The 15,179-nt window shown below is 36.5% G+C and overlaps 1 protein-coding gene across 1 annotated transcript; it reads right to left on the reverse strand.

Moving 5' to 3' along the window:
* Positions 1 to 4,783: 4,783 nt before the first annotated feature.
* Positions 4,784 to 14,296, reverse strand: LOC113240095 (Golgi SNAP receptor complex member 1). The gene is made up of 6 exons (XM_026477313.1): positions 14,227 to 14,296; positions 9,059 to 9,231; positions 8,277 to 8,366; positions 7,768 to 7,919; positions 6,723 to 6,839; positions 4,784 to 6,023 (listed from the first exon to the last, which is right to left on the reverse strand). Exons 1-6 carry the CDS (start codon positions 14,255 to 14,257, stop codon positions 5,903 to 5,905), a joined length of 684 nt encoding a protein of 227 aa, XP_026333098.1. The 5' UTR covers positions 14,258 to 14,296; the 3' UTR covers positions 4,784 to 5,902.
* Between the last annotated feature and the right edge of the window lie 883 nt (positions 14,297 to 15,179).

Raw genomic sequence — 15,179 nt, forward strand, 5'->3', positions numbered from 1 at the left:
TCCTAGATGGGTTTGGTTTGATAATGATTATTTTTCTTATCAGAGTATAAAGATTTCTTTTAATAAACACCTCGTCTGTGTTGTCGATGTAGCGTAGTGTCTGAGTAAAATCATGTCGATGTAACATGATGTCGGAGAAGCGTAGTGTCTGAGTAAAATAATGTCGAAGTAACGTATTGTCGGAGTAACGTAATGTTTGAGTAATATCATGTCGATGTAACATGTTGTCGGAGTCGCGTGTGTCGAAGTTCAGTATTAAGGCCCATTTAGATGGAGAGAGTTTCTCGTCTCGAAGATACGATTATCGAAAGAATATAAAAAAACTTTCCTCGTCTAAACATTTGCGATTATCGACCGTCCACGTGAGCGATAATCTCCTCGCCTTTCAATATTGAACGTCTCCGTGTAAACAGAACTCGAAAGCAAAAATCGTATTTCGAGTTTCTATGCCAGCCGTTTCTACCACGAGTGCAGCGCGCGAGGGTGTTTTGATTATCACTGCTTTTCTAAGACAAGAATTAATGGAACAAGAGCGAAAAAAAAATTTCAAATAACGGTGAGTGAGTGAGTGCCTCTGTGGTCGAATATAGCGTGGGCAATATAGTATTTAGGGTGCTCTCGTAACGAATATGGCACTCCTTTCTAAATCCAGGATGAAAAGTCGTGCCCGCACTTTTCAAATAATGGCAAGTTGGGTATCGTTTTTGAGGTATTTGGGGGTGCTCATTACGAACATAGCATTTATTTCTAAATCCAAGATGGCCGACACGACTTTTCAAGTAAATGTACTTTTCAATAAACACTCCTCACTAACTCCCCACTCACTCCCTACTCACTCACTCACTAACTCACCACTCACTCACTCACTCACTCACTCACTCACTCACCACTCACTCACTCACGCACTCACTCACTCACTCACTCACTCATTCACTCACTCACCCACTCACTCACAACTCACTCACTCACTAACCACTCACACACTCACTCACTTACCACTCACTGACTCACTCACCCCTCACTCACTCACTCATCACTCACTCACTCACTCACCACTCACGCACGCACGCACGCACGCCCGCGCGCACGCACGCACGCACGCACTCACTCACTCACTCACTCAGTCACTCACGCACTCACACACGCACTCACTCGCCCTATAAATTTATCATAATTGTCAGTTTTGTTTGTGTCAGTAGTTATATAATTTAAAAAAAAATGATAAATCAAAATTATATTTCTATACAGTGCAATGAACTTAATATTATCAGCAGTTCCAAATTTGAATGATTTTTGCGTCATTTCGATATATCCATAGTCAATACCGCAGTAATCACTGAACTCGAATGGCAATTCTCGCACTCAAAACGGTTCGACCCGATTTGTACGATAATCGTATGAACTTGAAAAAATGTCATACGAGATCGTGTTTAGACAAGTCGAAAACTCGTAAGCAAGAATCTCCTTACTACATATTTCTCCGTGTAAACAGTCGAGGAGGCGATTAAGTTGCTTACGAGTCTCGTATGACATAATCGTAGGCGAGATTTTAGTTCTTGCCTGAATGTAAACATTATGATACGATAATCTTATGGCGATTATTGCTTACGAGAATCGCCTACGAGTTTTCGTCTCGAAGCGTGCGAGAAACTCTCCCCATCTAAATGGGCCTTTAGAGTGGTAAAAGTTATTTGGTTGCTGTGTTATCGAAGAAATGTCACTTAGCACTTAGTAAATCTATTTTATTATAATTTGTAGTTAATCTCAAAAGCAATCAAGATTTTGAAGTCAGAATTAGATCGACAATGAATAGAAATCGCTTGGACCTATTTCTGCCGCTAAGAAGTAATGTGAACATAGTGCGTGCCGGACTTGTCCGCTTGATTCAAAGTGATGGGCGCAGTGGCAGTGCCCCTTAGATCTTTGCGATTTAAAGCTCTGAGCGGTACTGCAACTGTCATGGAACTGACACACACTTGATATGAAATTGTACGTAACGAAAAGCACGTTACGAAATACTACAACAAATTTAACATTAAGCTTATTATACATTGGCAAAATATAGTATTGGCATATCTGCCTACTGACAAACTCATTCTTTTTTGCATTGTCGAAGTCGGGTAATAACTGTGTACATTCAACTTTATCCCGTTATGTAACGAAATGCACAAAAATCTTACGAAATACTAGTACAAACATGATCATAACAGAGTTTTTAAATGCCAATGGTTTGTTATAACCTGATATTACAAATGTAATACGCCTATTAAACTTTTGATTTACGTGTATTACGAAGGGATAAATAAATCAAGACTCACCTTATCATGAAAAAGTTCTTTACTATTAACGTCACGAAAATATTGACCATCACGTTTGGACTGATTATCATGAAAAATATAGCCGAGGACGCCGAACGAACAGCCAATGACGACGATTCTAGGGTGCCCACGCAAAAATCTAACGAATGGTTATTTGATTTTTAATTTTTATTCGTCATTAAGTCCCGAATTAAAAATCAAATGATGTGTAAAAATCGTGAAAGTTTAAATAACGAAATAACGTCTAACGGATGAGTTCGGAAATTAAGTGATAGTGGAAATTAAGCGTAACGAAAGAAAGTAAATCGGTATGACTCATTTTATTTTTGGCACATTACTTAAATTTTTACTACGAAACCACATATCAAATCACACTAATACAGAAACTATATTCAATCAAGGTCTGTAATACAAAAACATGCACCTTATTAATGTGACATTTCGTATTTTATGAAGCGACAAACACTTGGGGTCAGGGGGCAGCAATTTTAATTTTGTATGAAGAGTAAAAAACGTTGTCATGAAATAGTTGAAATAATTAATGAAATAATAAGATTACACTTTTCACTTTTCGTAGTATTAAAAACTTATACAAGTTGTCGTTTTGCAGATGTGGCCTTATCTACATACACATACTTTATATATTATGTATTTATTAGTTCTTATTATTTAGTGTATTTATGAAGATATTTTTTGGTCCACCCCTTTAGCATATTCCAAATGCCTGTCCTGAGGTTACGTGGAATTGGAACTGTTATGCATTGGACCATGGTACCAATAATAACTTAAAAATACAATGTTGAGTTGTTAAATAAAAGATTTTTTAAAATAAACATCTTTTATTTAGATGATTCATTATTTACAGTTTCCTACATTACATTTTAGTTAGGCCTATGGGAAGATAGAAAACATTATATATTACTCTATCTACGTTAAAATACATATTATATTGTTTTATACTTATGTAAATGACTGACAATGTATTTTTACGAACTAATGTCATATATTAATGGGAACTGTTGAAGTCAAAAATGCCACTATTTAAAAGGTCAATTTTGTTAATTTTCGTTTCTTATGTTTTAATTTTGAGGTCAGTAATCTTATAGTTCTCCAATCACGTCTCTTGGCTCCAAGATGTAATTAGTTGTGATCGCAAACAAATTACTGGTCACTTTTGGGGTCACAGAAGCCCTAAAATGCCGCCCAACAATAATTAGTAACACTGTTACTTTTAAAAAACTTTTAAATAATGAGGGAGCATGACATGCACAGAGGTCACTCTTAATTAGACAGACTAAATATAATTAGACCGTCGTAATTATATTTACACTATCTAATTGTGTTAATTTGACAGTCTAAAATACAATTATTACATGCACGCGCGGTTTTTCAAATGTTTAAACTGCAGTGCATCTGTATTCATAATAATTGGCTGTAAGCAGTTTATTACTTTTGATTTATAACTAATAATGATACATTTGATAGGTGTAAAATTAGTGCGCTGCCAATGATCTTATATAGAACTAATATAAATTACAATAACAAGTCCTCTCATAGACACAATGTACGGTATTGTATTGTACATACAGTTAAAAATGCAATAAAAATATGTTCAGTTTGGACCATTTATTGAATCAATACAAAACTTTTAACATGAAAATAATTCTGTGTGGGGAAAAAGGACGTATTAAAATTACTCCTTCATTAGTAATTCCCATTATATAGCTTTGTTGTAAGTGTAGACAATCATATAACATATAATGTACAACATAGAGCTCGGACATTGATATTAAAATTGCAAGGAAACCTATGCGAGTCTTTCTACAATCGCGCTCTAAATTGATTCGCACGTGTATCGATTCCGGATGCATATCAGCTTGTTAGATTTTCATAGTATCAGGACGAGGGTAGCATTTGCCAGGTTATCATGATAAGCATCACAAATAAAACAAAATACATACGCGTGCGGAACCAAATATTTGTATAGCAGGTGAAGTGACAAAATTGTTTGGGTATCTTGACACTCAAAAGATACATTCAGTGTCTCTCTTGTTCTTCCCAAAGTTATATTATGCTTTGCAAATGAGCTATGACGATATCAAACGTAATTTGTTATACCTATGAAACATACACGTCAATTTATAGTGTGTGTTGATCATGTAGAGTTCTAAATGGACCACAAGTATAATTCCTAATTCAAATTCAGTCCCTTCAATATCAATTTCTTCAGTATTCATCCCCAAATTCAGTTCATGCCACCATTAAAACTCTATTTATAAGCAACGGGTCACAATAACAAGAGCTAGCGAGAACATTTCCATATCTTTCTATTCAAGTTTTGATTATAGTGACCCTTCCTACTAACCTCTTAGTTATGCGGGAAGGGCAGTATAAGTTGTACAAGCACAGGGACGGACCTTCCAAATTCAGGTCCTGACCCCGATTCAGAACTTTTCGACATTTTAACTGAATCATTCGATTGGATATCATTCTCGAATCGAAGGGCGCTTTCAGAGTTATTCAGAGCATTCCGAGTTAAACATTCAATTCGGATTCGGATACGATATCGTTACCCAACAGCGTTTACGGAGTTAGTCGGTGAAATAGATTAAAAGAAATATTAAAATCCTTTTATATGCATTTTTAAGACTTTAAAGGCCTGAAATATAGGATTGCATTAGTCTTGCATTAAAATAAATTAATAAAATTGAACAAAATCCAGTTTATTTAAAAGAAAAAGATATTTCCATATTACATTCTTGCTTTGTAAACAATCGGACATTCAGTAACTTTTATTCGATAACTGTTCTGAATAACGGTCGAGAAGTTCGAGTAATCGTACGGGTGTGAAGTCATTTCGGTTCGGTTTCGAATAAGACTGAAAATTAAAAGAATCAAATCGAATTGGTCGACTACAGGGTTATCGTAAGGTTCTGAATCAACTCTCTGTGTCTGATCTGATCAGCCAGAGAGAACAAAAAAATCATATTTTAAGAGAATTTTAACCCTAGCACTCATTTTTAATAACAATTATAAGTTATAAACTTCGGTTTACATAGCTAAATAAATTATTAAACTGAAATAAATTTGACCTAAATCATGTTCGGAAATGCAAACAAATCCGGTTCTGCATCTGTTACTTACATGGGTATGTGAGACAAAACAATATAATAATAATCCAAACACAATGGGCCAGTAATTAAAGATTGTAACTATGATAGTCACTGCAAAGAAAAATATTTTTTTTCTCACACATAGTTTGGTGTCTATTCTCGCTTACTTAAGAGAAATTTTTTTTGCAAATCCTTCCTTGGACTCTATTTGTACTGGTTATTTTAGATATAAGGACAACAGAATATATTTTCCACTCAAATAGAGCAAAAGAAGACATGGGTAAATCACCAACAGGATTGTTATTTTCACATCTCTCTGCTTAGTTGGAAACATATACTGTCTGTGCCCTGCTTTCTCTTTTAATATATTCGATGCACCACTGCCTATAACACGACCTGTTTAAGTACAACCCAATGTCCATCACACAAATCACTATCTGACAGTCACACTAACACTGGACACTTATCACTTCAGTGGAATGCATACAACAGTAGTAGGAAGGTGCACACTGCAACAACGAGACCAACTATCAAGGAATCGCGTCGTTTACGAGCGTTTATCCGGTAGATCAAACTGTTTAACATTGGGAACCTGAAGCAAAAGAATATTATCATTGTATTACTATTTCTGATATAACGTCACGTAAAATATAGTAAAGTAAAATAAATCTTATCAAAGTTGTCATTGATGTGTATTGTGGTCTCCATGGTAAGCATTGAGCCGTCCAACCAAACGAGCTCTTATTTCGCTTTTGCAATATATGGTGACTATTTGGAAGATGTTTTGTACAAGTATGTCTTTTAATATTTATTAACCGACTTCAAAAACTAAGAGACGTATTTTGTTTTGTATGTATGTTACGCGATAACTACGGATAATTTGTGAACTGATCTTGATGACTCTTTTTGGTTGGAAAACAGCTCAACGGTGGTCCTCTTTAAATTTGAAGAAAATGGTTTCTGGTTTTGCGTATTTTCCGGTAACCAATTACAATAAAACTACGCAAATATCTGTCATTCCACGAACTTTTGAGGTCGGTTTTTATAGTACTCTGTACTGACATTATTCACTATATTTTATATAGAGTATCCACACTTGTACATTTGAAAAATAACCTCATTTTTGGACACCATTTTTAAAATACAAAAATGTGATATCAAGTCGCAATCTTCAATATATATACATGAAAGTGTTACTTAGTGCATTTATTGAGTGATTGCTTTAGAATTTTAACCAAACTGGTTTGTATACCTTTCCTGTATAATGGTTTGAAACAGCTGTTAGCTTTACCTGTTGGTGATATCATTGAATCGCGTCTGCATACGCTTGAACGTTTGCCGCTGCGTGGTGAGGTGCTCCCGCGCTTCCATTGCAATGTTGATCTGTTCATCCACCATTATGTGTGAACTGTGGAAGAACAATTTAAAAAAGTGGTGTCTGTTGGCAACATTGAGTATGGAGATTTGTCTAGCGCAATCATTGACTTACAAATAAATGGACGACGGGTCTAATACAAAAACCACGAAAAAAATGTCCCAAGTCAACCTATTTAAACGTAGTGACATGTAAAGGAATATGAAAAAGCTAAAACGTTGAATTTAAACTGTAATGTCATCGCAGTACTGTCTAATTTTGCTTGCTTCGCTGTCAGTCGAACAAACGAAGACTAAAGCGTGAATGACGCTCTGTATACGATTTTAACGCCCTATAAGTTCGGACACTTTTTAGCGTGGACCCGACGTCCATATAATTGTAAGTCAATGAGCGCAATTAAATTTTTGTGTTGAATCTTTACAATTTGACAGAACTGTACATTTCTTCTACTATGGGCTTTGAGTAGTCGCTTTCCTGCCAAATATAGTTTAAACTATTATACCTCTTATCATTGGTTTCTTTTTAGATTTTTTATGATACTACGGGACAGGACGAACAAGTCGTGAGCGCCTGGTGTTAAGCAACACGCCTGTCCATAGCAATTGCAAAGCCACTCAAAGTTTTAAACCGCAAAGATCTGAAGAACTCTGCCGCTGCACCTGTCGCCCCAACACATAAGTCGACAAGTCCTATGTGCATGTAATTTGCCTAGCACCGTTCTCGCTCCCAGAATCTACCTAAGCAGGCCGAGCTGTAGTTTGATCCACATAAGCTCGGACGTCCCATAGTCTGCAGGACGCGAGAGTGGACAGCGCTCAACCAAACAAGTTTGTTGCGTCCCCAAGTCCGCAAGACTGTAGACTGATTGGATATTTCCGGTATTCCGTAAATGGCGGACACGCTATAAAGTAAGTTTGTGTCAATTTCGGAGTGAAATGGTTAAATGAAGTAGACTATAGACCTATGCAAATGGTTAGCTTCTTTGGCGTATTGGTCGCGGCGGCTGAGGCCGGCGGAGGCAGAGGGGGGAGGGCTGCCCCCCCGCAGCAGTTCCTCGCGCTCCCGGCGCGCGTTTACGCGCGCAGATGTCTTTGAGAATTCTTGTTGGTAGTCCTGATAAGAAATGTACAAACAAGGGTTACAATATAGCCCATTCGCATTAACATAATGGTTACAATATAGCCCATTCGCATTAACAATATAGTAGGGGGTCCATTCATACGACGTACTACACACCTAGTTTAGTTCAGAATTGCTGCCGAATTAGAATCTTAACTCATAAAGTTCTACATAGAATTTATTCTTGAGTCTAGCATGCCTATGGAAAGGGAAATGAGTGCAATGTGGAGAAAGGAATCTTATTTTCCTTTTGATTTTATGGTCTGATCCTTTTTACACAGTTTTTATACAGGTGACCCTTGTATTGCACAGAATTTTGTACATTAATCTCTAATATATTTTAGAACCTACCATTAGTATTTCTCTGTGCCTCTTTATAGTGTGCATCGTTGCAGCTCCCCCTGGTGCCAGTTCTGCCATTTTATCATTAATTGCCGACAGCTGAAATTAAAAAATTATTTACATAATACATTATTTAGTGTGAAGATTAATTCCTATGCCTTTTTGAAGGTACAATTCCTTGTTATGACAATTTTTACTACTTTGAAAAGTGATAAAACCTTTTAAGGCAACGTTTAGTGTTACCTTTTTCCTTCAGTTTGTTATGTAAAGGGTCAAAGCAACCGCATGACGGAAGGAAGAGGCTACATAGAGATTCAAATGGAATAGCATGGTTTACTAAATCGAAAAAGATGACCAATATAATTATTTGCTTTATTGACTTGTCACGTGATTCCCAATAGATATGAAAATAATAACCGTCTCAGAGTTAATTATGTGGGGTGTCAGAAATCTTACTAAAATCTTTCAGTTTCATGGCTTTATAATAATAAAGAAATTATTTAAGGTTTATTGGGTTTTCTGTCCCAGCATCATTACAGTTTTGAGTTAAGACCATTGCAGAACTACACTAATTTCTTAGAAACCAGTGACTTTACTTCTTTTGTTTGGGGCTTGTGATCTACAATATCTTATTCATCAATTTTCAGCATTAATATTTTTTAAATAATATTAGAGTAGCTTATTCTGGATTTGTGCAATCCTTCATCATTGTGACCAGCAATCGATTTACGGGGATTGCAATTGCAGGACTTTCTTGGCTCAGTATATAAATTGATATAGGCCTTCAATACCTTATTGAGCAGTTGTTGCAGCTCCATAGACATTGTATCAAACATGTCATCGCTGTTGATGAGTGGTACACTCTCTGCGCTCAAGCCAGCTGTGGAACTCACGCCAAGTTTGCTGAACCCAACTAGTTTCACGTCTATGTCGTTCTCTAGGAGACGTGCTTGTTTTCTTAGATCTGAAAATTAAAATTTTCACAAATATTATTATATTGATTATATACCCTTTTCAAAACATTGCCAGATCCTATACATGTGCAACATTTGGAGCAATTACACTAATAATCCTATGGTGCATTGTATGTACATTTCAACAATGCCCTCAGGGGAATGCTGGGGCTGCCTTGACACTGTAGTGCCTCAGGGATTTTCGCAGAAGCTAGAATTGATAGTTTTCAGGCAATCATTTGCAAGAGAGTGGCATCCCTGTTGGCCTGAGTGTGAGGCAGCACCAACAGTCTTCATAAGGTGGTAGCAGAGAAGATGGACAGCCCAATCCAGCCCAAATCAAAAATGAACACTTTGCTTTCGACTAACATAGTTGTAAGTACCTACTAACACCACATGGACGTGTAACTGTACCTATTGTCTGAAATAAAATAATTAAATAAATAAAAAAAGTTTCATTTCATTTCGTTCATTTAATTTAATTTAATTTTGTTATTGTACTATTAAGATAAATAGACAATATTAATATAATGTAAAAAAACCTTTAACAGGTTTTTTTATTATTATTTATTGGCACCTGTTAGTCTTAGGCATTTACCGGGGCTTTAATCCCCGCTAAATGCCTAAGACTAACAGGCAATTCGAGGCAGACAATTTGAGGGCACTGCCAAAGCACCATATCATCACTTATGCAAGGAGCTCTTGACACCAATTCCGCGTGGTGTCAAGATAACGAATTATCTATAAACGCGGAAAAGACATCCATAGTCCCCTTCACTAGGAAGCGGAAACTAGATAAACTAGTGGAACCGATCCTTGGTGGCAGGATTGTGAGTTTTTCCGCAAAAGTTAAATATCTTGGGATAACCTTAGATCAAACCCTAAGGTGAAACTGCCATGTAGCTAACACGGTTAACAAGGCCAAGATGGCCTTAGATATCTGTAGTCGTATGGCGGGACAGCGTTGGGGTCTAAAACCAAAGATGACTCTGGTTATACAAGGCAATAGTGAGGCCTATAGTAACATATGCCTCTGCTGTTTGGAGTGCTAAAGTCAGCCAAACAACCACTATTGCCACTTTGAGCAGTCTACAGCGCATCGCGTGCTTGCTAGTAACGGGAGCCATGTCCACTACTCCGGGGGCGGCCCTAAATGCATTGTTGAATCTGACTCCCCGGTCAAGGTCGGTACCAGCATGTACAGGCCCACCACCATGTTGAGGTCCAGATGGCTTACCCAGACATTGAGATTAACTCAGGACTCAATTCTGAAACATTCTGTTCTGGGAATGACTTCTGATGTCATGCTTCCCAAGCAAAACTTTAAAAAACTCTACCAGGTAGAATTTCCAACTAGGGAAGACTGGAAAACCAACAGTCTTACCTGGAAGGACGGTAACCTTCTTTGGTATACCGATGGGTCTGAGATGGGACCCAACGTATAAAGTAACGTAAAGGTATACACGGCGTGGACCCAGGCTCAACTGTAATCTGAATTTGAGACGACACTCCTCTAGCTTTCAGGCCGAAATGTACGTCATAATTGCTTGTGCGGATTTGAACCTGAAGAGAGGCTACGTTAACAAGTATACTTACATAAACTCAGATAGTCAAGCCGCTCTACATGCACTAACCTCTGTCACCCAAACATCGAGGATTGTACAGAACTGTGTGACTATACTGAATGTTCTCAGGGAAAGGAATAAAGAGGTCCTGCGCTGGGTTCCAAGTCACTCTGACGTCACGGGGAAATGAGCCAGCAGACGAACTGGCAAAGGCTGGTGCTAGGGAAACCTTTATTGGACTCGAACCCTTTATAGGGATAGCATACAGCCTTGCAAAGCTCACTCTGCTGAACGAGAGCACACACGTATCCCGAGAAGTGTGGCTACAGAGTAAGGGTCTTGAGCATTCAAAAGCCCTGATAACTGCCTACAGTGCTAAACACTGTAGAGAAGCTCTGTCATTAGACAGGAATGCCATCCGAGTGCTCACTAGAGTCTTAACAGGACATTGTGGCTTGAACACAAAGCACATGTCAAATATTGGGCAGAGAGAGAATAGAGAGTGTAGAGTCTGCCATGAGGCGGATGAAACTTCTGCTCATCTTCTCACCCAATGTTGCCTCCTGATGGGCGTACGAGGCTCCATACTGGGAAGGCACAAGCCACAACCAGAGGATATTAAATCTGTCGGAGCCAGGATAGTCCTTCAGTTCTTCAATGCTGTCGGCCTTGGCTCCGAACTGTAATTAGTGGTGATCACAATAGATCAACTGATGGTCGCAGTGATGAGGGGCTACATATGCCCCAAATGAAGCCACCCTAATAATAATAATATTATAATAATAGTCTTAAGCATAATCAGATAGGTTATCTTAGTGACAAGGAAAAGGAGTGGCTTTCGCAAATATTTAATGTATATGCCATATTATATGAATCTTCAGGGCCGTATAAAGATTTCTTTAAATATATTGTCACATTAGTCTTACTTCATGCCAATAAACAACAGCACGACTGTTGACCTATTTGCAACTATACATATACTAAATGGAACAGATAAACTAAGCCATAGCTTTGTTATTTTTGATACTATTTCTCATTGTACAGTTTCTATCCAAATATAATCAACATTATGGTTAATTTAGACTGCCTGTACCGTAAAGTACAGTCCCATTGTAGGGGCGAAGGTGAATTAACAATTGAGTTTTTGTGTGGTTTGCATTTTTGTTGAAAATGTAACTACTTTTTAGATCTAAAACAAATATATCATATATGTTATGTCAATCAAATCAATGTTTTGGGCTCTTTACCGGTAATTGGTAGTAGCTGACTACAATGAATTATCTTTTTCTTTTTTCAAATGTTAAAATACGCAATCGTCTTTACCCTCTGTGCTTATTTGTACTTTGCAAATTAATGTGTTTGCCCCCAAAAACGAAAGGTTTTATTCCTAGCTATGTTTCAGTAACTCATAGCTGAGGGTTTTAAACATCATGGACACTTTTTTATATCCAGTTACTGTAGTCAATGATTAAGGCAGTCACCACAATTAATAACTTGAAATCTCTTTCAAGTGGGTCAAAAAAGCTTTATCAACAAACCAAAAAAAGGTTTGTTTGAAAAAACAAATGTACGCGATTTAAATCCAGAAAAATAGTTTCATTTCCCAAAGCTTTATTTATTAAGCAATATTACGATTTTGGGTCTAGGCCTCCTCCACATCTTTCCAGTGAGCTCTATCAAGACTATTCTTCACCGAGCACCAAGGACCTGTTGTCAGCTCAGCATGTTAGCGCACTGCATCCAATTCATATTTGTTCCAAATTTGCGACTATACAAATGTAAGAAAACTCACACAAATGTAAGATATTGTTTGTGCACCAAGTCTTTTTGGAATCTGAGAAAATACGAATATCACTCGTACACCTTTTTTTTTTTTTTTTTTGACGGGTGGGAAATCTTTAAAGATAAAATTACACTTCGGACACTTATGGTATTTCAGACTGTCATTCCTCAAATTCGGAAATAATACAAATCAGACTTAGTGCATAAACATTTTCATTTTCCCATCTTTGATGGTGACACCCATGACTATGACTATTTTGCTCCATTTTTCCGGCCTACATAACAGATGCCCAATTCCATCTCCATTTTGCTTGATCTACTTTTGAAAGCATGTTACTTAGCTTGGTTTGGTTGTTATTATACTGCCATTCTGTCATTCCTGACTTTATGAATTTTTCTCACGCCAAGCATGCGACGCTCCATTGCTTGTTGACCCGCTATATTCGTCACCAAATAAGAGGCCAAATTTGACAGCTAAATAAGGTGATATATGTAACTTTGAATGGGATCAACGAAACAATAAACAAACAATTATTAGCATTTTTTTGATTTTTTCAATTGAGTTAAAAAATAATGCATAAATTTTATTGAAACATTATATAATATAACACATATTTGAAGTACAGTTTTTGCACGAATTCCGAAATAAAATGTATTTTGAGTCACTCCGAAATGTTCTGAAAACAGTTACGTCATTTTTTCTTAAATTATATAATATATAATAGTGTTGTAAGCAATTAATCGCTGAATTTCACCGAGTCACTTCAATTTCTCGGAAAAAATATTGACTTATGTAGTTGTTTTATTGACGAACATACTTATTTACACTAAATTCTCGTAATAAACCATGAATATTACAAAATCAAAATAATTTTTTTTTTATACTATTCATCGGAATGTGGGACAATTTTACGAAAATAAGAGGAATTTTCCGATATGATTCGTCCACATCCCTATTCGCATCACATGACAAGTGTTAAATTTGGCCTCTTATTTGGTGATGACTATAATAGCTCTTCATTTTCAAGAACATAGTTTTTTCTGATTGGTCAGAACCTGATCCCCCGTTAATATCATGGAGACTCCTTCGTTAGCTAGCCCTTAATTTATAAAAGTTATAAAAGACCTATATCAACTTCAAGTTTTGTGTCTATGGCTCCGTCGTTTTGCGCAACGATTTTGCCAATGTCAGGGTTGAAAGACATGTGGAGCGGTGGTGAGATAGATTGCCAGTTATTAAAATACTTCGGCGGTTTTTATTCACAATGACGGTTATATATATATTTTAATGACATTACAAAAATATAATTTGAGAGCTCATGTTATTTTCTTTCTTTTAGAAAAAAGTATTTGTATTGTGTATTTCGTATTTAAAGCAATACTATGACAACTAACGCGCCTTTCTCGTCATCAATAAGCATTAGACAAGGGCAACATGTCGTTGATGTTTCTCTTTTGTGATTCCATAACAATATGGGTACACGAAATTATTTCCATATATGGAATTAAACTGTAAATACGTATGAAATAGTAACGCAATCTTAGTTTTCCACGCCCTAGTGGCTTTTATCATAATGCAAGTTCATAAATGCAACACGTCACTTGAGACTACATCGCTAACCGGTGTAATTATAGCTAATTGGCGAAAATTAAACGTACCTTCCCATGAGGAGCTTGTTAATACTGACATTGTGCTTGTTTTAACACACCCACTGTAAAATTACACGGTTTTTACCTGCCGAAATTTAACAAAACAATTTGTTATTACCAAGCAGCTGACATGACAGCCACAAATTAAAAAGATACGACCATAGATCATACACTATATTTGGATACGACTTTATGACAGCAGCCAAAAAATCACGTTCGGATACATACATGCATTGTCTACTTTTTATTTATTGAGCAATAAAGACAATAAAGCTGTCGTAGTATGGCTACGCATGATAGTCGCGACACGCGCGATAAAATTGAAATAAACACGCGCTATTGGCTACCTAAATTAGATCTGATTGAAACAGCCAATAGCGCGCGCTTATCCGATTTTATTGAGCGCGACGCGGCTATCTTGCATAGCCATGCTACGGGGCAATCAGATTTAAAAAATTAAGAAACATAGATGAATTCATATATGTATATGTAAAAAAAGCAATATAAAATGAGAATATGAAAGTATATGTAGCTACAAAAACCCGCCATAATTCTTATGTAAAAAAAGCAATATACCGAAACTAAAAATTAGATTTGTTAAAACTGTAGCGAGAAAAGCCTGCCGTTTTTTTCCCAATTCTATGTAATTTTAATGCATTGTTACTTTATACATCTTTACTAAACAGAAAGCTATGAACAACAATTTTTTTCAAAAAATGCAACTCACTGACGTTATTTTTTCTAAAAATCAGCAAGTGATTTTTTAGTGTATTTGATCATGAAATATATTTAATTTTTAACAATGTTGTTTTTGTACATTCACAAACTACGAGATACTGCGTGTGTAATAATAATAATGTTATTTTAATTAAAAATAAGAACTTATTATAGATAAAATAGGAGTATAAAGTACCACATAAGTAATTTATATCCTTCCCACTGCCGCGCCGCCATCCAGTTAG

Source organism: Hyposmocoma kahamanoa, unplaced genomic scaffold (genome assembly GCF_003589595.1).
Source record: "Hyposmocoma kahamanoa isolate Upper Pololo Valley unplaced genomic scaffold, ASM358959v1 120, whole genome shotgun sequence".
Classification (NCBI taxonomy): Eukaryota; Metazoa; Arthropoda; class Insecta; order Lepidoptera; family Cosmopterigidae; genus Hyposmocoma; species Hyposmocoma kahamanoa.